Below are 27061 nucleotides of genomic sequence, written 5' to 3'. Positions count from 1 at the left end.
TATCTAGACACATTCCACTTAAATGTGTGAAAAGAGAGTGAGAAGATTTTCATGTAACTCGTGAATTTTTAGTATTACTGTTGCGCATTCGGAATTCTTCTTCTTCTTCTTCTTCTTCTTCTTCTCCTTCTTCTTCTTAAGTCTCCGTCCTTCAATTAAGTGAAGAGTCTTGCAGACAAAATTAGGACCCGTTCGGAATTTCAACATCTTGGTAAACTGATCTAACGTTAGACCTGGCATGTTTTGAATTTTTCCTGTATTACGATTGTAACGAGTTAGATTCTCAAAGAGCAACAGCCCAACATCATTATGCTGTCTGGCCGAACAGTGTTGTTTGGAATAAACAATGTAAAAAGGAGCACGTATAAAATGTGGAAAAGTTGGACATAGCTGAGGCTTGCGTAGGACTAGTCAAGTCTCAACCAAGTTTTACCTACACCTATAACTTCATTGATAATTGTTCCGTTATAAGTGCTTCCGTTGTTTATAGACTATCCTTCATGCAAAAGTTTCCCGTATAGTCACTTGAGTGTTTATTTCAGAGAAAATGCTCTTCGTCATCTACAATTTCTGTTTCTATCAATTCTACAACCTTTTGGCATAAGTGAATCAAACAATATAATTACATGTAATTCACAAAAAAGTTGAATGTTTCATTTTCAAAGTGTTTTATATTAAAGGTACAATCGATCGTTTATTCACGTTCCTTCAGTGTATATCTACAGTTTGTATTGTTTCTTTTACCCGCTCAACGCTAGCGGCGGCAGCCACTTCCGTTTTACCAGCGGCCGTGTAGAATCGGGAGAGTTTATCACCTTATGTAGTGTCCGATCTTTGGTATAAGTAGCCAAGAGATGGTACTAGGTGTTACAAAAAAAAAACTCCTACTTTTGATCCTTAATAGTTCAAAAATTATATATCAGATACCGCTGGTATTGATATGAGCAAGAGCTCAATAGTGCACAATTTGTTGAAAGTAATCTAAAAATGAAAGCATAAATAAGTTTCATTAAATTCAAAATTCATATTTAAGTAAGGTTACATATTTTGCTCTATTTTCAACTCTCTATACAAAACTTTGCACAGAAGTCAATTCCCAGCTAACACGGGGACGTTTTCTGAACGTTCTTGAAACGATTTAAGTTCGTTATTTGGACGTTTTGTCAAAACATTTTCAGAACGTCTTTTTGTGGAAGGTTTTCGACGTATGTAAAACGTTTCAAATGGACGTTATAAAAACGTTTTTCAAACGTAAAAAAAAAACAAGACAAAACCTTTCAGACTTTTTAAGGACCTGCAGAAAACCTTTTGGACGTTCTAGACGTCAGAAAACCTTTTAACAATATTCGGAACGTTCTGTGGACGTTCTGCGGACGTCCAGAAAACCTTTGAAAACCATCTAGAACGTTTAAAAAATGTTTTAAGAACGTCTAAAGAGTCTTATGACCCCTTTTGGAACGTTTATAGAACATTTCATATCCGTCTAAAACTTCCGGAAAACCTTTAAGAACGTTTAATGTTTACTTTTTTATGGGGCATTAAAAAAGTATGGTTATGAGATTATACAGGCACAATCTCGGATATTATTTACCTACTACATCCGAATCTGTACCACATTCTTTTTATATACCGGCAAAAGTATAATACATGAAGACATGGTTGCTAAAATTGAATCACATAATCTTAATTTCGCCTATTAACATCTGAAAAATACCTCTCCATAGCCTAATTTGTAATTGTGAATAACTGAACAATAACGTAGGCACAATTTTCTAAACGGAAAGTTTGAACCCAGCATAAATACCTCACATTTCAATGTCTTTTATCTAGTTTTCAAATTTTTGATTTTCTTTACATGAATAATCATAAATATGCATGAATATTTCATGATAAAGAAAGCAATGACGAAGACGTAGCGGGCCAAATAAAAACGTTTTTTTAAACGTTCATTAAAAACGAAGTCGACATAGCAGACGTAATAAAAACGTTTTGTGGACGTTTAAATGAAGAAGAGGTAGCAGACATAATAAAAACGTTTTGTAACGTCAATTAACGTTTTGAGACGTTTTCAAAAAAAAACTGTGCTTTGTACGTCCCACATTTGACGTTATAATATACGTTTTTAAAACGTCCATTTTATACGAAGACGTATATACGGAACCTAAAAAAAAAAAAAAAAAAACGTTTAGGAAACGTTCTGAAAACGTTATGTGTTTTCTGAGTTGGTGTGTATGAGAGTGTGTGGTTAACATCCAGACAATGGTCTAGAACAATGACCAGGGTTTGAATGCTCTATTACATATTAGTGAGAAATTCCACTATAACAGCTAGTCTTAATTCATCTTGAAATGTAGTGTACGCAAGCATATGAAAACATGTGCTTACTTTTTCATGTGTATGCATTTTGCCGTCCACCATGAATTCAGACTAACAGTGTCCATGGCAATCCATCCTGAATTATTCATAAAGCTTTCATGCGCCTTGGAGCAAGACTCCGTTTACAGTGAGTGAAAAGGCCGGGCTCGGCCGCGGCCGTGCCCGGCATTCATTTCACCGTAAACGCGCAAAAGGCCAAATGCAGTACCAAAATCGGCAGCGCATTTGGCCAAGCTCTGGAGGCAGTCTCGGCAGCGGCTTGGCCGCGGCCGAGCCCGGCCTTTTCACATCCACTGTAAACGCTAACGGGCCAAATGCTGTAACAAATTGCGACCGGCGCGGCGCGCTCCCAACTAAAGTCGTTTGTTTCCGAGCAGAGCGCCACGACGACAAAATATTGAAAGGTTTTAATTAAAAGCCCGGGCCGAACCCTCCACTGTAAACGGACAGAATTGCTCGGCCGAGTACCGCTATTGAGGCCGGGCTCGGCCGCGGCTCGGCCCGGCCCTGCACTGTAAACGGGGTCTATGAGACCAGATGCTTAGTCATCAGAGTTCTGTAGAAAGGTGTTATTCGTGGTATTCATGTCTATTGTTCAGGGTCATTGTAAGTACACACTCACATACACATCATTGGTTTGTGTGTAAAGTTCAATTTTGTACAGAGGGTTCAAATTTGACCAAAATCTGGAACTTAACTTTAAGATTAATCATGGATTTAATGAATCTGATTCATGCTTTCATATTCAAATCACCTCCGACTAAATTGTACACTATTCAGCTATCACTCATATCAATGACAGTGCCATCTGATATAATACTTTTCGAACTATTGGGGATCGAAAGTGAGAAATGTTTGTTGTAACACCTAGCGTTAAGGGTGCGTTTACACCAAGCATGGTAACGGCAACCGTTTTTTTTTTTTGCCATGGTGCGCCAAAAGCATCACGTCTGGTTCTGTTAAAGCAGAAATTTATAGAGAATTTAGAAATATGACAAGTTAGATATCTACGGAAAGCTAAGAAGCTAGTTAACAAAACTGGATATCTTTTAGACGATGTAACTTAATTTACCCCCAAACTGTTTTTGAGATTGAAAAAACACCAAATTTCCATGACCACGTAGCTCCGTTCGCTACAAGAAACATCGGATTTGAGCGACGTCAATGTGTATGAGCTGACTTGCCGTACGGCTTTATAAGACTAGCTCTGGCAAAACCCGAAACTTCTCGGCAAAATGTGATTTCGCGCGACAGCCCGAAAAAAGGTCAAAAAATGACCTACCTCAGGGACCAAATTGACATTTTGGTATCACGTCGTAGGGGAAATTTTCTAGTTTCTGACTGATATCAACAACATTTCGAAATACAACCTACAAAATGTGGGATTTTGAAGAGAGAAGTGGGATGTCAATCTCAAAAGTTGGCCAAAATCTTACGTCTAAAGACCAAATCGCCTTCGCTCACGGCGAAAATGACTGTTTTTTGGCGGTCGTGTCTTACAGTGTAGATATTCTGCGTTGAACCCTGACACATTCGGTACCTATAGAAAGCTCTACCTCTGCTTATTCCAAATATGGTCATGGCATGATGTCATGCTACTCACTTTCATTCATAAATTCGTCTGAAACATGCGTAAGTTTGTGCAAATCGTCTCCCAGACGCGTAAACAGCCTTGTTGCTTACCAAGACGCGTGATCGATCGAAATACGTGTTCACGATTGGTCAACTGCGCCGAGGACCCCCTTGTTTACAAGCAACCTACGTGTTATACTATGGGGATCGCTGCAGCAGCGGTGCATGCTTGCATGCAACACGTGTATCGAGACTGCTGCTCAGCACGGAAATGTTGCAGTTTCCCGCTTTGTTAGACTGTTTTTTTAGCAAGTTGAGGTAGAACTTAGAATTTAAACCAGCACACAAGAGAAAAAGAAGGTCATATTTGTCTAACAGACATTCATCATGCCATTTCGAAGAAGAATCAAGCTGAAATCACGGCATCAAGGAATACCTCCTTCACTGCCGATTCTGCCGGTACTGCTGTGCGTACACCTGATCACGGCAATCGCGAATCTTGAGCTGATTACGGTAGGTTTTGTGCTTTTCAAACGTCGTATTTCCGTAAATATAATATGGGTGTAAAAATGATTTCCAATCAATTACAGCTCTTTGACTTAGTTATCATCCTTCATGAGTATGTAAGATTACCTCAGCTATACGCAATTCCCCCGCAATGATTGATTTGTTGTGTCAATGATAATAGCAACTTGTGGCCGTACGAAGGAACAGCTGATCACAGCGATCGTGAATCTTGAGCTGACGATAGGTTTTGTGCTTTTAAAACTTTGTTTTTCCGTAAATTTATGGGTGTAAAAATGATTCCAATGAACACAAACAAACAAACAATTTCACGACATGAATATATAGTTTTGGCGGACGATTTATTCTATATTGACAACAAATTACACACCAATTCCTGAAAGGTGCACACAGTTTGCCTATAGGCCTAGATACGTAAATCCCACTGGGTTGCATACACATTTGGTGACGTCGCAGATTTGGCACTTTTCGTAGCCGCATCGACCTTTTTCCAGTGCTCAAATTTGGTAAAAATAAAGATTCTTATATTCAAAGCAGAGACAACTTTATTGCATGATTTATGTCAGAAATTAATCAAAATAACATTAAATGATGGAAAACAGTGAATTTATATGATATTATTTCCTATGAATTTCTTCTTTAAGAAAATAGTAATTCGGCACAAAATCATCCAAAATGTTATTCTTATGTCAAAATCAACAGCAGCAAAATCACGAGTAGAAGATTAATTTCGCAACAAAATTATTAGCGCGGAAGTGATATTGCAACAGAACCAGACAAGGCACAATAGAGAGAGAAAAAAAATCGGACCGTTGCGTTACAGTGCTCGGTGTAAACCACTAAATGGACCCTATTTCTTTAATGCGCGCTGCAGCTGTGAAGCGCGCAGATCTATATCAACATGAACATAAAAGAAAAAAAAGAGAAAAAAATTCACCTCGCTCCGTCATCGCATTGTCCTTGCTTCCTCTACCTCCCCGACTTCGTCCCTATCGCTCTCAGTGTCATTGTTACTGCCATCACTCAATTCACCCTCGACATCACACTCAAAGTCTTTATCATACAATATAAGGTTACAATAAATAGGAGAATAAGATAAGATGATAAAATGTCGGCGGAGCAAAGTTCGGGGAGCATTAGAGTCGCAATTGTCGGAAGAATTGCCTCTACAGCATAATATGTCAGTCACCTTCTCGTCAGATCCGTTGAGACATGCCTGTATTGATATGTATATATATATATATATATATATATATATATATATATATATATTATATATATATATATATATAATTATGTATTTAACTAAACAATTATGAGTTGGTCGACAGATCTTCTGGAATTCCGCGTAATGACTTACGTGAGGTTTATTATTTTATTACATTAGAGAACTGCAACAAACCTTGTGTTCGACATCATTTTTCTCACGTTATCTAATTATGATAGAATTATCATACCAAGCAATCAAATGATGATGAATGCTGACCTAAATGTACAAAAAAAAAATAATTCATTAGTCAATGTTATGTTTTGTCAAATTCATTAACAAAGTAGTGTTCCGTCGCTATTTAATTGGACTATACATAACACCCAGTGACATTTTCTGTTATTTTTCACCAAATATATTATTCCTACTGGAAAGTCGTCTCCATTACTCTTCGATAACGTGACGACATAAAATTCTACTTACAATTGATTGTCATGAAGGTGGAATTTTCAAAGGCGTCGAAATTCTTCAGCACCACCTGACAATGGTAGAGACCCTCATCTGTCACCTCTATGTCGCTGATAATGAGGCTGAAATTTTCATCAATATCGAACCGTTCTTCCCTGCTCTCAAAGTTCCCATCAATAAACTTAGCCTTGGTTGTTCTCAGCTCCTGCAGATGCAAGATGCTTTCTTTGACCCACACCACAGCGACAGGTTCCTCCTGTATGTCACAGCGCAGTCGGATCTTTTCTCCTTTCCATCCTCGAACGTTGGGGGCAGTACCTACAACTGAAGCCAGACGATGGAAATTTGCATTTTGCATTCCTTGACTTCCTTAATTATGTACTACATACCGTAGAAGAAAAACAAAAATAAATTGGTTGCTTAAAGATAATACTAAGGCTTCAAATTCGCTTGATCACCAAAACTTAATCAAGCAATTGATAATCAAGTACTCTTGCATGAATGCTGTAGTTACGTAGGATGCTTTAGGAATCATGAAACGTCTATAATAGTGGTCATTTAAATATGACGTAAATAGAATATGCAACAAATGTACATGTACATTATTCATATTGTATCATAACATCAAAACTTCTCGAGCTTTTACTGACAATTATAGAAAGCTGATTACTATAGGTGAAATCGTGTCCACAAGTTTGACAAAATTACATCGTTACGAACAAAAAAGACAACTTTTTTTTTAATTTAATCTACTAGCTATACATTCTTGCATACTGTGGCATGAATTTGGTTTTAATGATAAGATGGTACGTATAAGAATTCTGAGTACCTGGCCAAGTAATCAGTTTTATATACAAATATATCAAATCGCGTTAAATTTCCCCTAAATAAATATCGATACAAAATTTGTTAGATTATTGCTACATTTAGATTTCCAGAATATATAAGGCATTGACAAAACTTAAACACGTATATGTGATTATATACATACAAAGTGTATTTTATTCATCATAACATAAAAATCTCGAATTTATAGTACGAAAATAATAGAAAGCTGATTACATGGGTATGAGGTATTGACAGGAAAGAAAAAAACTTTTTGTCTTGTCCTGATATCATAATAATTATCACACGCACAAATATATTATGTATATCATTATTTTATAAACCTGCTGTAGGAAGAACGGTGATTTCCGCGGTTGACAATGTTCCATATACCGAGTCCCCGCTAGCCAAGCACATGAATGTTTGCTGAGCCCCACGTTTGGATGAAACAGTGATCGTATCAAATCGCTCGTATGAGTCGTCAGGTAGTGTTGTCTGTTGCGAAATCACAGAATCAATTCTTTCTCCAGCCTCGTCGGTCCACAGCATAGAAATGTTGGGCCTAAATCCACTCACGACGCAGGTAAGGTTGAAGGAAGGAGTGTTGGAGGGGATTGGGTACGTACATCGGCTGTGATGAGTCAGAATCTTACCGACGCATTCTTCGATTGCATGTTTTGATGCCATTGCTTGGGGAACGGAAAATATTATTTGTAAATGATACATGTAATGATAATGATATTTTGTATTCATTTTACGGTATTATTTACGATACCCAATCCTTTCATGGAAGAAGGGTCTTTTATAAGCGATATGGTTTGCTACTGCAGACTATTAGAACGTGAACAATTTTTTAAATATTTTTTATGTATAAGAGAAAAAACAATTTTCGTGTTAAAAATGTTTAAAAAGATGTTTTAGAAAATATGTCAGATACGGGATACTCCGCATTGCGTGAAGTAATTGTCACAGCTCCCCGTTTTGTCGTAGTATTTTGTTTTGTTTTGTTTTTTATTGTTCCATATTCCACATTTCAACAAGTACATAAAACATAAACATCACAATACAAAAGCATGGATGAATTGTCATGTACAGCTTATAAGACAATAAAACATGTGAAATATGAGGAATCTACATAGAAGCATTGCTTGTAGGGTGTAGATTCCCATTGCTTGTAGGGTGTAGATTTCTGACCAAGTACACTTCTTAAAACAGTAATTCCTTAAAGGGGATCTCTATTAATGATCAGTGGGAATCAATGGGAATTCTGGGGGATGTTTGTTTCAATCCATATTGTAAATAAGGAGGAATGATGAATAAACTTGAAACTTGAAACTTGATTCATTTAAGAGTACATTGTATATCTATAATAATTGTTGTGTGAAAATTATTTGCTTCAGAATGGTCTCATATTCAAGTAATGGGCTGTTTAATGTTTCCAGGTTAGCATGCCTGTACAGTGACGGGGCGATCTTAAACGGGCCGTTAGCCATCCCCTTTAAACACGACATGATTAAAGGTTTGCCAGGTGCTTATGCACCTGTCCGTGTATTCTACGGGAACATGCAGCAATGTGTCAGTGAACGTATCGTGCACTCTTTATAACTCCCTGATTTCCGCAATTGTTGAACGGGAGGCTGAAACCAGTCCAATTCTCAAACATAATGTCGAAGTGCATGTGATTCCAAAGCGTTTCTACCGTGAAATCTATTTTTGTAGGGATGGCATTAGGGTGCCCTGACAAGTTACAAAAATGAAGCGTGTGTGTTTAAATTCAACAAAACCTGTGCATTCATTAGTGCTAATTGTCATCAATATTTTTTGTTCTCTGTGACATTGTCTATCGTTTGTGTTAAAAGAAAAGAAAGAAAGGAGATCCAGGAAAGTAAGAAATGTGTTTCATTATTCACGTTGGGTGTAGACTTCTAGATTATTTTGATTTCGGTGTCGCTCGAACGTAGTATATGCATTATACGACCCTGCACCACTAAACATCAAAAAGTCGCAAGCTCTGTAAGAGTCTTGCAGATGCAGTCAATGAATCTTCACAAGCCAGAGTATATGACTGAGTGTTTCAATGAGCTACTCCATCCCTGTATATACCAATTTGTACTGTATGGACGTCTGACAGTTTTCAGTGCTCTGTTTCAACTTTGGCTTCTGCAATCACCTATTTATCTAGACACATTCCACTTAAATGTGTGAAAAGAGAGTGAGAAGATTTTCATGTAACTCGTGAATTTTTAGTATTACTGTTGCGCATTCGGAATTCTTCTTCTTCTTCTTCTTCTTCTTCTTCTTCTTCTTCTTCTTAAGTCTCCGTCCTTCAATTAAGTGAAGAGTCTTGCAGACAAAATTAGGACCCGTTCGGAATTTCAACATCTTGGTAAACTGATCTAACGTTAGACCTGGCATGTTTTGAATTTTTCCTGTATTACGATTGTAACGAGTTAGATTCTCAAAGAGCAACAGCCCAACATCATTATGCTGTCTGGCCGAACAGTGTTGTTTGGAATAAACAATGTAAAAAGGAGCACGTATAAAATGTGGAAAAGTTGGACATAGCTGAGGCTTGCGTAGGACTAGTCAAGTCTCAACCAAGTTTTACCTAGACCTATAACTTCATTGATAATTGTTCCGTTATAAGTGCTTCCGTTGTTTATAGACTATCCTTCATGCAAAAGTTTCCCGTATAGTCACTTGAGTGTTTATTTCAGAGAAAATGCTCTTCGTCATCTACAATTTCTGTTTCTATCAATTCTACAACCTTTTGGCATAAGTGAATCAAACAATATAATTACATGTAATTCACAAAAAAGTTGAATGTTTCATTTTCAAAGTGTTTTATATTAAAGGTACAATCGATCGTTTATTCACGTTCCTTCAGTGTATATCTACAGTTTGTATTGTTTCTTTTACCCGCTCAACGCTAGCGGCGGCAGCCACTTCCGTTTTACCAGCGGCCGTGTAGAATCGGGAGAGTTTATCACCTTATGTAGTGTCCGATCTTTGGTATAAGTAGCCAAGAGATGGTACTAGGTGTTACAAAAAAAAAACTCCTACTTTTGATCCTTAATAGTTCAAAAATTATATATCAGATACCGCTGGTATTGATATGAGCAAGAGCTCAATAGTGCACAATTTGTTGAAAGTAATCTAAAAATGAAAGCATAAATAAGTTTCATTAAATTCAAAATTCATATTTAAGTAAGGTTACATATTTTGCTCTATTTTCAACTCTCTATACAAAACTTTGCACAGAAGTCAATTCCCAGCTAACACGGGGACGTTTTCTGAACGTTCTTGAAACGATTTAAGTTCGTTATTTGGACGTTTTGTCAAAACATTTTCAGAACGTCTTTTTGTGGAAGGTTTTCGACGTATGTAAAACGTTTCAAATGGACGTTATAAAAACGTTTTTCAAACGTAAAAAAAAAACAAGACAAAACCTTTCAGACTTTTTAAGGACCTGCAGAAAACCTTTTGGACGTTCTAGACGTCAGAAAACCTTTTAACAATATTCGGAACGTTCTGTGGACGTTCTGCGGACGTCCAGAAAACCTTTGAAAACCATCTAGAACGTTTAAAAAATGTTTTAAGAACGTCTAAAGAGTCTTATGACCCCTTTTGGAACGTTTATAGAACATTTCATATCCGTCTAAAACTTCCGGAAAACCTTTAAGAACGTTTAATGTTTACTTTTTTATGGGGCATTAAAAAAGTATGGTTATGAGATTATACAGGCACAATCTCGGATATTATTTACCTACTACATCCGAATCTGTACCACATTCTTTTTATATACCGGCAAAAGTATAATACATGAAGACATGGTTGCTAAAATTGAATCACATAATCTTAATTTCGCCTATTAACATCTGAAAAATACCTCTCCATAGCCTAATTTGTAATTGTGAATAACTGAACAATAACGTAGGCACAATTTTCTAAACGGAAAGTTTGAACCCAGCATAAATACCTCACATTTCAATGTCTTTTATCTAGTTTTCAAATTTTTGATTTTCTTTACATGAATAATCATAAATATGCATGAATATTTCATGATAAAGAAAGCAATGACGAAGACGTAGCGGGCCAAATAAAAACGTTTTTTTAAACGTTCATTAAAAACGAAGTCGACATAGCAGACGTAATAAAAACGTTTTGTGGACGTTTAAATGAAGAAGAGGTAGCAGACATAATAAAAACGTTTTGTAACGTCAATTAACGTTTTGAGACGTTTTCAAAAAAAAACTGTGCTTTGTACGTCCCACATTTGACGTTATAATATACGTTTTTAAAACGTCCATTTTATACGAAGACGTATATACGGAACCTAAAAAAAAAAAAAAAAACGTTTAGGAAACGTTCTGAAAACGTTATGTGTTTTCTGAGTTGGTGTGTATGAGAGTGTGTGGTTAACATCCAGACAATGGTCTAGAACAATGACCAGGGTTTGAATGCTCTATTACATATTAGTGAGAAATTCCACTATAACAGCTAGTCTTAATTCATCTTGAAATGTAGTGTACGCAAGCATATGAAAACATGTGCTTACTTTTTCATGTGTATGCATTTTGCCGTCCACCATGAATTCAGACTAACAGTGTCCATGGCAATCCATCCTGAATTATTCATAAAGCTTTCATGCGCCTTGGAGCAAGACTCCGTTTACAGTGAGTGAAAAGGCCGGGCTCGGCCGCGGCCGTGCCCGGCATTCATTTCACCGTAAACGCGCAAAAGGCCAAATGCAGTACCAAAATCGGCAGCGCATTTGGCCAAGCTCTGGAGGCAGTCTCGGCAGCGGCTTGGCCGCGGCCGAGCCCGGCCTTTTCACATCCACTGTAAACGCTAACGGGCCAAATGCTGTAACAAATTGCGACCGGCGCGGCGCGCTCCCAACTAAAGTCGTTTGTTTCCGAGCAGAGCGCCACGACGACAAAATATTGAAAGGTTTTAATTAAAAGCCCGGGCCGAACCCTCCACTGTAAACGGACAGAATTGCTCGGCCGAGTACCGCTATTGAGGCCGTGTGGAGCCGGGAAATGTGCAAACGCCGGGAAATGTGCAAACGCCGGGAATTGTGCAAACGTCTCGCCGGGAAATGTGCAAACGCCGGGAAATGTGCAAACATCTTGCCTGGAAATGTGCAAACGCCGGGAAATGTGCAAACGTCTCGCCGGGAAATGTGCAAATTTCATCAACGGGAAATGTGCAAACATGACGCCGGGAAATGTGCAAAAGTTCAATTTTGCCGGGAAATGTGCAAAACGTCGCCGGGAAATGTGCAAATCATTTACTTTAGCGACATTGTGTATAAAGATAATAGATAAACTCCATATCAAAACTGCCCATGAACTTCCACCATTTAGATTTTCTTAATAAAATCCTTGACAGATTTTCAACAAAATTGGCAGGTAGTACGATTATGGCAATGGGATCTCAATTTGTTTATATAGTAGCCACCACCCCCCCCCCCCCGAAAAAGGGGAGGGGGGCTCAATTAAGTCCCCAAACTACGGTATTATCGAAATTCTTCTTGTATTATATAACCAAATAAGAATGAGCTAGGATGTTTTTTTTTTTTGCTATGCTCACACCGCCCCCCCCCCCCCCCCATGAGATCTCGGCCACTGGTGGTGCGATCGCGATGAAATTTCGCATGCGTGAGACCCACGTCATAATCTACAAAAGATTGTGTCATAAGATTTTTTGAAACAATCAATTTCTAATTCAAATCAATTAATTATGCAAATTAAGCTCAAGATGATATTTTAGCCTAATTAAAAGCATTGAGAGTCTAATTTTCGATCTGTAAATCTGTTTTTGCATATTCAACAATTGTACATCACAAAAACTTCCACAAAAACTTCCGTCCGGATCGCGGGGGAGGGGGTGAGGGGAGGAGAGGGATTTTCTACATTGTCAGTATCTTCTTGAAAAGTCTAGGACAGATTTTCACGAAACTTGTCAGATAGCTTCATTACGGTGATATGATCTTTATGAATTGAAATTAGCCCCCAATCCTCCCCCCCCCCCCCCCGGCCGAAAAGGGGGGGGGGGTTAAGCCTCAGAGTCCCTAAACTCTGGATTTTTAAAAATCTTTTTCTGTCGAACAAAAAAAAAAAAGATAGAGCTAAGTTAGTGCCTTGTATGACTGAAATTTCATGTTTGATTATGGCAGATCCAGGGGTGCCCTGATTGGGGGTGGGGGGAGGGGAAGTAATGGAGAGGAGGGGGATTGTCCACATTTACTGCATCTTCTTGATAAATCCCAAGAAAGATTTTCACCAAACTTGGCAGATACCATCTTTACGGTGATATGGTCTTATATGGTAAAATGAGCTCCACCCCCTCCCATCGCCAAAGGGGGAGGGGGGGGGGTGGGGAGGAGGGGTGGAAGTTTTAGGTCCCTAAACTCTGGAATCTGTAATCTTCTTCTGTTGAACCGAAGAATATGGAACTACGTTATATGAAGACACTACAGTTACTAAAGTTACAGGTTTGATTATGACGGGTCCAGGAGTGCGCTGATAAGGGGTGTGAGGGGGATTTTCCACATTTTCTGCATAGTCTTGTAAAATATATGACGGATTTTATACCAAGCTTGGCAGATTGATTATGGTGATTCGATCTTAATTTCTTAAATTGAATCCCCCTCCCCCCCCCCCCTCCCCGCCGACGAGGAGGGGGGGGGGGGTGAAACCTCAGAGTCCCTATTCTTCTCTTGATTTTTTTCTTTTTACTTCTGTCGAACCAAAAAAGTTAGTGCTGTAAAGCCATTAATGACCGAAATCTCATGTTTGATTATGGCGGATCTAGGCGTGCTCTGATCGGGGGTAGGTGAGGGTGAGGGGGAGGGGGTGTTGTTCGTTATTCCGAAGGTTCGCTGTTCCGAAGGTACGTTATTCCAAAGGGTCGTTAATCCGAAATACGCAAAGTCCCTATATCTAGAGGTTCGTTAATCCGAAAATGAAAAAGGGTTCGTTAATCCGAAAATTTGTGGCTTTATCTCGAAGTTTTGTTATTCCGAAGACTGGTTAATCCGTAAATAAAATTCGGAACAATGAACCTTCGGAAGACTGGTTAATCCGTAAATAAAATTCGGAACAATGAACCTTCGGAATAACGAATCTTAGGAATAAAAAAGCCCTCGGAATAACGTTCCTTCGGAATAACGAGCTGTAACCAGGGGGAGGAGGGGGATTTTCAAAATTTTCTCCATCTTCTTGAAAAATCTATGACGAATTTTCACCAAACTTGGCCATAGCATCTTTATGGTGATAGTACTGTAAATACAGTTAATGCATGATGTACAAGTAGGCTCAAGTTTACAATGACAGATGAAGGGATGCCCAACAAGGTGAGTGGGTAGGAAGGAGGCTTAATTTTCACATTTTTTGTCTTTTTCCTGAAAACTCAAGACGCATCCCTCGGATAATAAAATTATATATCAGCTTTAAAAAGAAGAAAAAAACCTTCTATACAAAAATGATGGAGCTAATAGAGTGCTGGTGCCTGTTATGGTAAATTAATTCATGAATATTAACGTTAAGTGCGGCGGAGGCGGATTTGTCACTTATTCAGCTTCTTCTTGAAACCCTTATAATAGATATTTGCCAAGCTTGAAACGTAGCGTAGCGTATTTATCTGGTGATATGACCTCAATTTGTCTAAATGAGCACTGCCCCAACCCCTAAAGTGGGAGGAGATGGAGCCCCCCCCCCCCCCCTACCTCATCTCCGCCCCTTGAACTTGAAAGGAACCAACACGAGGGGGTGGGGTCGTTCGGGTGGAATTCAGAATTTTGTTGGAAACCCTATACATATGAAAAAAAAACCCGGAAAGAAATTTTCTATACAACCAAGAGTAATAGAACACAATCTTATCACATTTTTAGAAGGTAGATCTATACTTTGATGAAATTTCACTTCTGCTTACTAAATGATGTGGGGGCTACCCTGGTCTTATCCCTATAGCTTTGGGGAAGGGGAACAACTTGGACTTGTTGCCCCTTCGAACAAAGTGGGACTCTATTACCCTATGAGAGATGCTACCTCCCACGTTCGGTGGAAATCCGTCAAAGATTTCTCAAGAGGATGCAGAATGTGTGAAAATCCCCCTCCTCCCCCTCAACCCCCCCCCCCCCCCCCCGATAAAGACACCCCTCGATCCGCCACAATCAAACTTGAAATAAAATTTCAGCCATTAATGTCTTCATAGCACTAACTAAGCTCTCTTTTCTGGTTTGACAGAAGAAGAAAAAAATTGAGTTTAGGGACGCCGAGGCTTCAACCCCCCCCCTTAAGCAGTGTGTGTGTGTGTGTGTGTGTGTGTGTGTGTGTATGGGGGGGGGGGGGGCTCATTTTAACAAATTAAGTGCGTATCACCGTAAAGAGGCAATCTGCCAATTTTGGTGAAAATCTGTCGTAGATTTTTCAAGAAGATGCTGAAAATGTGGAAATTCCTCTCTTTGCCCTCACCCCCTCGATCTGGAGACCCCTTGATCCGCGCCATAACCAAACATGAAATTTCATTCATTAACGCTGTGTCTTCATAGCACTAACTTAGCTCTATCTTTATCGGTTTGACAGAAGAAGTCCTAGAGTTTAGGGACGTTGAAGCTTCAACCCCCCGCAGTCCCCCCCCCCCCCCCCCCCCCCCTTCGGCGAAGGGGGGGGGCGCATTTTGACAAATCAAGATTATATTACCATAAATATGACTGTCTCTATATTTCACAAGTTGGGTGAAAATCCGTCCTAGATTTTTCGAGAATGTGCTGAAAATGTGGAAAATCCCCCTCCTCCCCTCACCCCCGATAAGGGCACCCCTGGGTCCGCCATAATCAAACATGAAATTTTAGTCATTAATGTCTTCATAGCACTAACTTAGCTCTTTCTTTTTCGGTTCGACAGATGAAGAAAAAAAATCAAGCGTTTACCATGGTATAGGGACTCTGAGGCTTCAACTCCTCCCCCTCCCCCTCCTCAGGATTGGTGTGTGTGTGTGTGGGGGGGGGGGGGGGGGGGCTCATTTTGACAAATTACGATCATATCACCATTAAGATGTTATCTGCCAAATCTGATGAAAAATCGTTGTAGGGTTTGCAAGGAAATGCTGAAAATGTAATAAAAAACTAGAAATGTCGCTATGGCGACTGATGCCTCCGCCATAATGCATGATTCTCCCAATAGGTGTATACTAGTAGTACAATGTCTTCACAATGTGTGATGACAGTGTCACATAACTGGCAAAATATTGAAATGACAGGTTTGTCAGAAATATCTTGAATGTTCACTTTCCTTGAACTGGGTTTGCTATAATTATTGTCTAGGAGTGCAGGTACACATATTTAGGAAATTGAGAATTTTTACTTGACTTCTGACGGACCCTTTTATAAGTTTATGCATTGAGTAATTTCCAAGGTATGAAAAAAGAATGTAATTACAGTACAAGATAGTTTTTGTTGTTGTTGTTGTTGTTGTTGTGTTTTTTTGTTTTTTGTTGTTGTTTTTTTTTTGGGGGGGGGCATTGAAACCTGGCCCTTGACACTTAACCTTTGACCTTTGATCTTCTGGCTGGAAATTTCCCGGAGAATCTCCATTAGGTAATGCACGTATATATTAAGTTTTAAAACTAATAATGCAAGCATTGCATATACTAGTATATGAGGGAAATAGTAAACTTTGAGGAGTTGACCTTGACCTTTGACCCCCTGACTATTGACCCACGACCCCTAAATTCCCTAGATAATCCCTGCCAGTCAGTACATGCGTGCACCAAGTTCCATGAAGATACATTGAACCATTTGCGAGAAAAGTGATATTGCAACATTTTCACCTAACCTTTGACCTTTTGACCTTTGACCTTATGACATGAAACTCTCCTTGGAGAATCTTTACGCAGTAGTACATGTCTACACTAAGCTTCAAGAAAATACCTTTGGGCATTGCATAGATATGGAGAAATAGCAACATTTTCAGCATTTGACCTAGACCTTTTGACCTTTGACCTCTTGCCAATGTCACCTAAATCTACTCAACTAATTGATCCATCCTACATCATCCTTGGACCAAGTTTGGTGAAAGCTGCTTCATCCAGTTTTGAGTTATCACGTAAACAGATAAATTTTAGGATTTGACCTTGATATTTGACCTTTGACCTCTGTCCGATTTCACTAGAAAACTAATCAAGTAATTGCCCCATCATACATCATCCTCCGACAAAGTTTGGTGAAATTTGCTCGATCCAGTCTTGAGTTATCGCGTAAACGGATACAATTTCATGATTTGACCTTGACCTTTGACCTCTGACCTTCGGCCGATTTCACCCAAAATCTTATCAAATAATAACCCTATCATACTTTATACTTGGACCAAATTTGGTAAAATTCCAGTCAATATTACTTATCTTACTTATATTACTTAAAGTTATCGCGTAAACGAAAGCGGATGGACGTACGTACGGACGGACAACCCGAAAACATAATGCCTCCGGCACCACTTCGTGGCGGAGGCATAAAAAGACAGATGGTCGCTAAGACAGGTGGTAAAGATGGTAATATCGTGCGCAGCTTTGATTGAGAGTTTCTCTTCCATCTCTACATAATATAGGTGAAATGAATGGTTTGCACATTTCCCGGCGACGTTTTGCACATTTCCCGGCAAAATTGAACATTTGCACATTTCCCGGCGTCACGTTTGCACATTTCCCGTTGATGAAATTTAGAGATTTGCACATTTCCCGGCAAGACGTTTGCACATTTCCCGGCGTTTGCACAATCCCGGCGAGACGTTTGCACATTTCCAGGCGTTTGCACATTTCCCGGCGTTTGCACATTTCCCGGCTCCACAGGCCGGGCTCGGCCGCGGCTCGGCCCGGCCCTGCACTGTAAACGGGGTCTATGAGACCAGATGCTTAGTCATCAGAGTTCTGTAGAAAGGTGTTATTCGTGGTATTCATGTCTATTGTTCAGGGTCATTGTAAGTACACACTCACATACACATCATTGGTTTGTGTGTAAAGTTCAATTTTGTACAGAGGGTTCAAATTTGACCAAAATCTGGAACTTAACTTTAAGATTAATCATGGATTTAATGAATCTGATTCATGCTTTCATATTCAAATCACCTCCGACTAAATTGTACACTATTCAGCTATCACTCATATCAATGACAGTGCCATCTGATATAATACTTTTCGAACTATTGGGGATCGAAAGTGAGAAATGTTTGTTGTAACACCTAGCGTTAAGGGTGCGTTTACACCAAGCATGGTAACGGCAACCGTTTTTTTTTTTTGCCATGGTGCGCCAAAAGCATCACGTCTGGTTCTGTTAAAGCAGAAATTTATAGAGAATTTAGAAATATGACAAGTTAGATATCTACGGAAAGCTAAGAAGCTAGTTAACAAAACTGGATATCTTTTAGACGATGTAACTTAATTTACCCCCAAACTGTTTTTGAGATTGAAAAAACACCAAATTTCCATGACCACGTAGCTCCGTTCGCTACAAGAAACATCGGATTTGAGCGACGTCAATGTGTATGAGCTGACTTGCCGTACGGCTTTATAAGACTAGCTCTGGCAAAACCCGAAACTTCTCGGCAAAATGTGATTTCGCGCGACAGCCCGAAAAAAGGTCAAAAAATGACCTACCTCAGGGACCAAATTGACATTTTGGTATCACGTCGTAGGGGAAATTTTCTAGTTTCTGACTGATATCAACAACATTTCGAAATACAACCTACAAAATGTGGGATTTTGAAGAGAGAAGTGGGATGTCAATCTCAAAAGTTGGCCAAAATCTTACGTCTAAAGACCAAATCGCCTTCGCTCACGGCGAAAATGACTGTTTTTTGGCGGTCGTGTCTTACAGTGTAGATATTCTGCGTTGAACCCTGACACATTCGGTACCTATAGAAAGCTCTACCTCTGCTTATTCCAAATATGGTCATGGCATGATGTCATGCTACTCACTTTCATTCATAAATTCGTCTGAAACATGCGTAAGTTTGTGCAAATCGTCTCCCAGACGCGTAAACAGCCTTGTTGCTTACCAAGACGCGTGATCGATCGAAATACGTGTTCACGATTGGTCAACTGCGCCGAGGACCCCCTTGTTTACAAGCAACCTACGTGTTATACTATGGGGATCGCTGCAGCAGCGGTGCATGCTTGCATGCAACACGTGTATCGAGACTGCTGCTCAGCACGGAAATGTTGCAGTTTCCCGCTTTGTTAGACTGTTTTTTTAGCAAGTTGAGGTAGAACTTAGAATTTAAACCAGCACACAAGAGAAAAAGAAGGTCATATTTGTCTAACAGACATTCATCATGCCATTTCGAAGAAGAATCAAGCTGAAATCACGGCATCAAGGAATACCTCCTTCACTGCCGATTCTGCCGGTACTGCTGTGCGTACACCTGATCACGGCAATCGCGAATCTTGAGCTGATTACGGTAGGTTTTGTGCTTTTCAAACGTCGTATTTCCGTAAATATAATATGGGTGTAAAAATGATTTCCAATCAATTACAGCTCTTTGACTTAGTTATCATCCTTCATGAGTATGTAAGATTACCTCAGCTATACGCAATTCCCCCGCAATGATTGATTTGTTGTGTCAATGATAATAGCAACTTGTGGCCGTACGAAGGAACAGCTGATCACAGCGATCGTGAATCTTGAGCTGACGATAGGTTTTGTGCTTTTAAAACTTTGTTTTTCCGTAAATTTATGGGTGTAAAAATGATTCCAATGAACACAAACAAACAAACAATTTCACGACATGAATATATAGTTTTGGCGGACGATTTATTCTATATTGACAACAAATTACACACCAATTCCTGAAAGGTGCACACAGTTTGCCTATAGGCCTAGATACGTAAATCCCACTGGGTTGCATACACATTTGGTGACGTCGCAGATTTGGCACTTTTCGTAGCCGCATCGACCTTTTTCCAGTGCTCAAATTTGGTAAAAATAAAGATTCTTATATTCAAAGCAGAGACAACTTTATTGCATGATTTATGTCAGAAATTAATCAAAATAACATTAAATGATGGAAAACAGTGAATTTATATGATATTATTTCCTATGAATTTCTTCTTTAAGAAAATAGTAATTCGGCACAAAATCATCCAAAATGTTATTCTTATGTCAAAATCAACAGCAGCAAAATCACGAGTAGAAGATTAATTTCGCAACAAAATTATTAGCGCGGAAGTGATATTGCAACAGAACCAGACAAGGCACAATAGAGAGAGAAAAAAAATCGGACCGTTGCGTTACAGTGCTCGGTGTAAACCACTAAATGGACCCTATTTCTTTAATGCGCGCTGCAGCTGTGAAGCGCGCAGATCTATATCAACATGAACATAAAAGAAAAAAAAGAGAAAAAAATTCACCTCGCTCCGTCATCGCATTGTCCTTGCTTCCTCTACCTCCCCGACTTCGTCCCTATCGCTCTCAGTGTCATTGTTACTGCCATCACTCAATTCACCCTCGACATCACACTCAAAGTCTTTATCATACAATATAAGGTTACAATAAATAGGAGAATAAGATAAGATGATAAAATGTCGGCGGAGCAAAGTTCGGGGAGCATTAGAGTCGCAATTGTCGGAAGAATTGCCTCTACAGCATAATATGTCAGTCACCTTCTCGTCAGATCCGTTGAGACATGCCTGTATTGATATGTATATATATATATATATATATATATATATATATATATATATTATATATATATATATATATATAATTATGTATTTAACTAAACAATTATGAGTTGGTCGACAGATCTTCTGGAATTCCGCGTAATGACTTACGTGAGGTTTATTATTTTATTACATTAGAGAACTGCAACAAACCTTGTGTTCGACATCATTTTTCTCACGTTATCTAATTATGATAGTAGTGTTCCGTCGCTATTTAATTGGACTATACATAACACCCAGTGACATTTTCTGTTATTTTTCACCAAATATATTATTCCTACTGGAAAGTCGTCTCCATTACTCTTCGATAACGTGACGACATAAAATTCTACTTACAATTGATTGTCATGAAGGTGGAATTTTCAAAGGCGTCGAAATTCTTCAGCACCACATGACAATGGTAGAGACCCTCATCTGTCACCTCTATGTCGCTGATAATGAGGCTGAAATTTTCATCAATATCGAACCGTTCTTCCCTGCTCTCAAAGTTCCCATCAATAAACTTAGCCTTGGTTGTTCTCAGCTCCTGCAGATGCAAGATGCTTTCTTTGACCCACACCACAGCGACAGGTTCCTCCTGTATGTCACAGCGCAGTCGGATCTTTTCTCCTTTCCATCCTCGAACGTTGGGGGCAGTACCTACAACTGAAGCCAGACGATGGAAATTTGCATTTTGCATTCCTTGACTTCCTTAATTATGTACTACATACCGTAGAAGAAAAACAAAAATAAATTGGTTGCTTAAAGATAATACTAAGGCTTCAAATTCGCTTGATCACCAAAACTTAATAAAGCAATTGATAATCAAGTACTCTTGCATGAATGCTGTAGTTACGTAGGATGCTTTAGGAATCATGAAACGTCTATAATAGTGGTCATTTAAATATGACGTAAATAGAATATGCAACAAATGTAAGAAGAACATGAGACGTGATTCATCAGAACAACAGATGAGTTTTGACACTTTATTGCTGCAGGCCACACCATCTACTCCAGCCGAAATGGAGAAACTTTACATCTTTCGGCCGTATTTGGAGGTCATATAGCCATTTTGTTATTTTAGGGTTTTTTTCCTATTTGGGAAGATTAAATTATGAGTGCCATCTCATTGTCATAAGTAAATATCAATCTTTTCAGTACGCGTATAAACACAATATGCCGTTTCTTGTTTGTTTGTTCGTTTGTTTTTTGTTATATTTTGTGGATACCATTGACTTTTGGCTGATTTGGCAAATTCGCTCAAGTGACTCGCACCTAAAACTATTAACTATTGCTTTTTGACCTGAATTTAATCCCCAAATTACCTTAGATCACAATATTTCATCATGTAAAAATGTAAAGGAATTATAGTTTATATATAAAAAAAATATACCTGAACATCTTCAAAACTTTCAAAGATGCAACAGTTGAATCAAATTAGTTTGGCTTTAGCACCCTCGAAATGAGAGAAGACCTTCAATTTATTTCCAATTCCAATATTGGAATTTTAATTTTTGGCACCCATTTTTGCAATCGTCTCGAGCAACTCAAAATCGTAAAGAATGAAAGTGGCATCAGCCAGATTCGGCTTTTATAGCTCCCTCGAAAAAGGTTGAATCTATTAATGTTCTTTTTTTTTACCTTTTAGACGGATATACATTTTAAATGTCCGTTGTTGATAGCCATTTTGACAGTGATTTTTAATATAAAAAAAAAAATTCGAGGATTCAAGAGTTGTATCATGCACGCTGATATGGATTCAGCACCCTCGAAATAGGTTAAAACTTCCAATTAATTTAAAATTTTCACGATTCCGAAGGAAATACATAGGAATTTTCGGTTTTGGCGGTCGTTTTAGCGGCTTTCTTGAATATCTCAAAATCCTAAACATGCTAAAGGATGCAAGAGTTGCAACATCCAGATTCGGATTCAACACCCTTCAAACAAGGTAAACAAAAAAAAAATCATGGGGCAAACAGTAAAACAAGGTTCAGTCTTTGGCACCCTGTCTATTTCAACAATCCATTCAGTGGTATTTTTCAGCTGCAAGCCAACAACGCTAAACAGCATAATTATGACTGGCACGTTCATGAGAAATAAAGTTACACTTACCCGTTGCAATGCAACCAGTGAACTGAGAAGCTGACATAAATAGGAGAATGAGGGCTATTTTATCCATCCTAGGTCATCGAAGACAGAGATCAATATAGTCAAAAACAATCAGTTAGATACACAGTTTGTTCGTAATATCCGCAACGTCTGCCAAATCATCACAGGAAGGCCTATAATCCGTCAAAAAGGCGGCGGAAGTCAAACACATCCAGGCAACGCACCCTTCCGAGACAAGTGGAATTCATTTGCAGAACTAGAGAAATGAGACTGGCCCTTCTGGCGTCGTTACCCATCTCAATATCTCGCAGATTATTGACATAAGCCCACAACATAGTCCGTTTACACAGTTGTTTGATACGAGACGTAGATCAAGGTTCAATAAGTGATAAAATTGCATGTTTGCACATAATCTGTTATTAGTCCCTAGCATGGGCGTAAATCCGGGGGGGGGGGGGATATATCCCCCCCCCCCGAAATGGAGGAGGAGGGGTGGCCTGTACAATCATTCCCCCCCCCCCCCACCTGAATTTTGAAAAAAAAAATTGAGGGAGCAGAATGTGATTGTATCAATTTTGGCATGACGTTTGTACGCCGGCCTTCAGACAGGCAACAAAGCTGAACAGTATTCTATCTTGTAGGATAATGTATACATAATTTTCTCAAGCGCTCGCTCGCTTCGCTCGCTCGCGGAGAAAGTAACATCGACATACACTGTAAGGTATGGCTCAGACGTTGACAACGTCAAATAGTATAGGCCTACATGTAAACATGCTATGACGCGAGTAACTGGGAACCATCTGCAAAATATGTACGAAAACAAACAAACAAACAATAACAAAAACTAAATCGCCATAATTGAACCCCCTCCATTTCCTGAATCATTCCTGAGAAACGACAGTGACTGGTGACTCAGTCAGGATACATCTATGAGCATACCCAGGGAAGATCAGGGGCGTCGAATCTATCTCGGGTGGGGAGGGGGAGGGGGCAAAGGGGCATTTGCCCCGCCCCTACGGAAGTATTTAGGCAGACAAATCATTTATCCCCCAAGCAATTCCCTAGGTGAGGACAAATCTCGAACTTTCTTAATTGAAAATTGTCCAAATATCGCCAGAACTATGCACCAGATCGTTCATTGCAATCATAAACATGCAAAAGCTCCGCTAAACAGGATCCCTTTCGATAGACTTTGTACACTTTTGAGATTGACGTATATTTCCCAAATTTATCAAAGAGTGTGCAGCAGATCTTTCGCTTAACAAAAGCGCACCCTCATTTGCAGACGCGTCGATGGGAGGGGGGGGATGGTTCCCCCATAAAAGTGGGCCAAACAAAAGCGAAAAATATAGCTACAAACGGCAGTTTTTGGAGTGTGAAATGTCAAAATTTTAAAGCTCGCTCGCTCCGCTCGCTCGCATTTAATCGCTATGCCATTCTCCTGATGTTGCTGCCGGTGACTGACAGCAGTTTTCGCCCGGCGCGCCCCCCTTAATTTCCAAAGCGAAAAATATAGCTACAAACGGCAGTTTTTTGGACTGTAAAATGTCAAAATTTTGAAGCTCGCTCGCTTCGCTCGCTCGCATTTAATCATTATGCCATTTTCCTGATGTTGCTGCTAGTAATTGCCAGTAGTTTTCGCCCGGTGCGCCTCCTTAATTTCCAAAGCGAAAAAATACAGCCACAAACGACAGTTGGGGGGACTGTAAAATGTCAAAATTTTCAAGCTCACTCGCTTCGCTCGCTCGCATTTAATCATTATGCCATTCTCCTGACGTTGCTGCCAGTAAACGCCAGCAGTTTTGGCCCGGTGCGCCCCCTTAATTTCCAAAGCGAAAAAATACAGCCGCAAAGGACAGTTTTGGGGACTGTAAAATATCAAAATTCTCAAGTTCAGTCGCTTCGCTCGCTCGCATTTAATCGTTATGCCATTCTCCTGATGTTGCTGCCAGTAATTGCCGGCAGTTCCGCCCCGTGTGTCCCCCCCCCCCCCCATAATTTCCAAAGCGAAAAAAATACAGCCACAAACGGCAGTTTAGGGACTGTAAAATGTCAAAATTTTCAAACTCGCTCGCTTCGCTCGCTCGCATTCAATCGTTATGCCATTCTCCTGATGTTGCATGCTGCCAGTAATTGCCAGCAGTTGTGCCCGGTGCGCCCACCCTCCCCCCCCCTAAATTTCCAAAGCGAAAAATATAGCTACAAACGACAGTTTTGGGACTGTAAAGTCAAAAATTTCAAGCTCACTCGCGTCGCTCGCTCGCATTTAATCGTTATGCCATTCCCCTGATGTTGCTTCAAGTAACTGCCAGCAGTTGCGCCCGGTGCGCCCCCCTTAATTTCCAAAGCGGAAAAATTCAGCCAAAAACGGCAGTTTTTGGACTGTAAAATGTCACAATTTTCAAGCTCGCTCGCTTCACTCGCTCGTATTTAATTGTTATGCCATTCTCCTGAGTTGCTGCCAGTAATTGCCAGCAGTAGCACCCCGTGCGCCCCCCATAATTTCCAAAGCAAAAAAAAAAAAAAAATACAGCCACAAACCATGCAAACGGCAGTTTTTGGACTGTAAAATGTCAAAATTTTCAAGCTCACTCGCTTCGCTCGCTCGCATTTAATCATTATGCCATTCTCCTGACGTTGCTGCCAGTAAACGCCAGCAGTTTTGGCCCGGTGCGCCCCCTTAATTTCCAAAGCGAAAAAATACAGCCGCAAAGGACAGTTTTGGGGACTGTAAAATATCAAAATTCTCAAGTTCAGTCGCTTCGCTCGCTCGCATTTAATCGTTATGCCATTCTCCTGATGTTGCTGCCAGTAATTGCCGGCAGTTCCGCCCCGTGTGTCCCCCCCCCCCCCCCATAATTTCCAAAGCGAAAAAAATACAGCCACAAACGGCAGTTTAGGGACTGTAAAATGTCAAAATTTTCAAACTCGCTCGCTTCGCTCGCTCGCATTCAATCGTTATGCCATTCTCCTGATGTTGCATGCTGCCAGTAATTGCCAGCAGTTGTGCCCGGTGCGCCCACCCTCCCCCCCCCCCCCCTAAATTTCCAAAGCGAAAAATATAGCTACAAACGACAGTTTTGGGACTGTAAAGTCAAAAATTTCAAGCTCACTCGCGTCGCTCGCTCGCATTTAATCGTTATGCCATTCCCCTGATGTTGCTTCAAGTAACTGCCAGCAGTTGCGCCCGGTGCGCCCCCCTTAATTTCCAAAGCGGAAAAATTCAGCCAAAAACGGCAGTTTTTGGACTGTAAAATGTCACAATTTTCAAGCTCGCTCGCTTCACTCGCTCGTATTTAATTGTTATGCCATTCTCCTGATGTTGCTGCCAGTAATTGCCAGCAGTAGCACCCCGTGCGCCCCCCATAATTTCCAAAGCAAAAAAAAAAAAAATACAGCCACAAACCATGCAAACGGCAGTTTTTGGACTGTAAAATTTCAAAATCTTCAAGCTCGCTCGCTCCGCTCGCTCGCATCTAATCGCTATACCATTGTCCTGATGTTGCTGCCAGTGATTGACAGCAGTTGCGCCCGGTGCGACCCCCTTAATTTCCAAAGCGAAGAAGTATATCTACAAACGGCAGTTTTTAGACTGTGAAAGTATATATGTCGACATTTTCAAGTTCGCTCGCTCTCTCGCATTTAATCGCTATGCCTTTCTCCTGATGTTGCTGCCAGTGATTGACAGCAGTTGCGCCCGGTGTGCCCCCGCCCCCCCCCCCCCCTCCTTAATTTCCAAAGCGAAGAATATAGCTACAAACGGCAGTTTTTGGACTGTAAAATGTCAGAATTTTCAATGTAAAAAGATTTCACCGTGGGAGGGGGAAATCCCCCTACGATACCCTACCCCCCCCCCCCCCTCGCTTGCTTCGCTCCCTCACGATCTCATAACCGCTCCCCCTAAGATCAAATCCTGTCTACGCCGGTGATAGGCCCCACTATTTAGTAAGCCTTCGCAGTGATGTCGCAAAGGCGGAGCAAGAGCTGAAATACCACGATTTAGTCATTCAATAATATATTGTGAATATTTCATTTTCTATTGGGTTTTTTTTAAAGAAAAACAAACAAAAATTTCACCAAAAGTGTGCACCAGATCGCTGAATTTCAGGTCTGAAAATGCAACATCTTCCTCGTGTGTGAGAGGGATACACCTCCCCCCCCCCCCCATACACACCCTCCCCCCGTTCGGTCGCTCCGCTCCCTGTCACAGATATTTCAAAAACAAAAAATGTCTTCATACTTTTAAGGTCTGATTTTCCGCCGCAAGTCATCTGACAA

The 27061-nt window shown here is 40.0% G+C and overlaps 1 protein-coding gene across 1 annotated transcript in view; it reads right to left on the bottom strand.

The window, feature by feature from the left end:
* The window catches only part of LOC139739217 (uncharacterized), a 29016-nt gene extending 7475 nt beyond the window's left edge, over positions 1-21541 (bottom strand). Inside the window, exons 1-3 of the mRNA XM_071649830.1 lie at positions 21032-21541; positions 7318-7662; positions 6164-6472 (exon numbers count right to left, since the gene is read on the bottom strand). Coding sequence (XP_071505931.1) covers positions 6164-6472; positions 7318-7662; positions 21032-21374 — 997 coding nt within the window. The 5' untranslated portion in view covers positions 21375-21541. The remainder of the gene's footprint in view (positions 1-6163; positions 6473-7317; positions 7663-21031) is intronic.
* Between the last annotated feature and the right edge of the window lie 5520 nt (positions 21542-27061).

This window comes from Diadema antillarum, unplaced genomic scaffold, assembly GCF_040938485.1.
Source record: "Diadema antillarum isolate AM-2024a unplaced genomic scaffold, OU_Dant_1.0 seq00000791_RagTag, whole genome shotgun sequence".
Lineage (NCBI taxonomy): Eukaryota > Metazoa > Echinodermata > Echinoidea > Diadematoida > Diadematidae > Diadema > Diadema antillarum.
The sequence above is the reverse complement of the archived record's forward strand: the minus strand, read 5'-3'. Positions and strand labels throughout refer to the sequence as shown.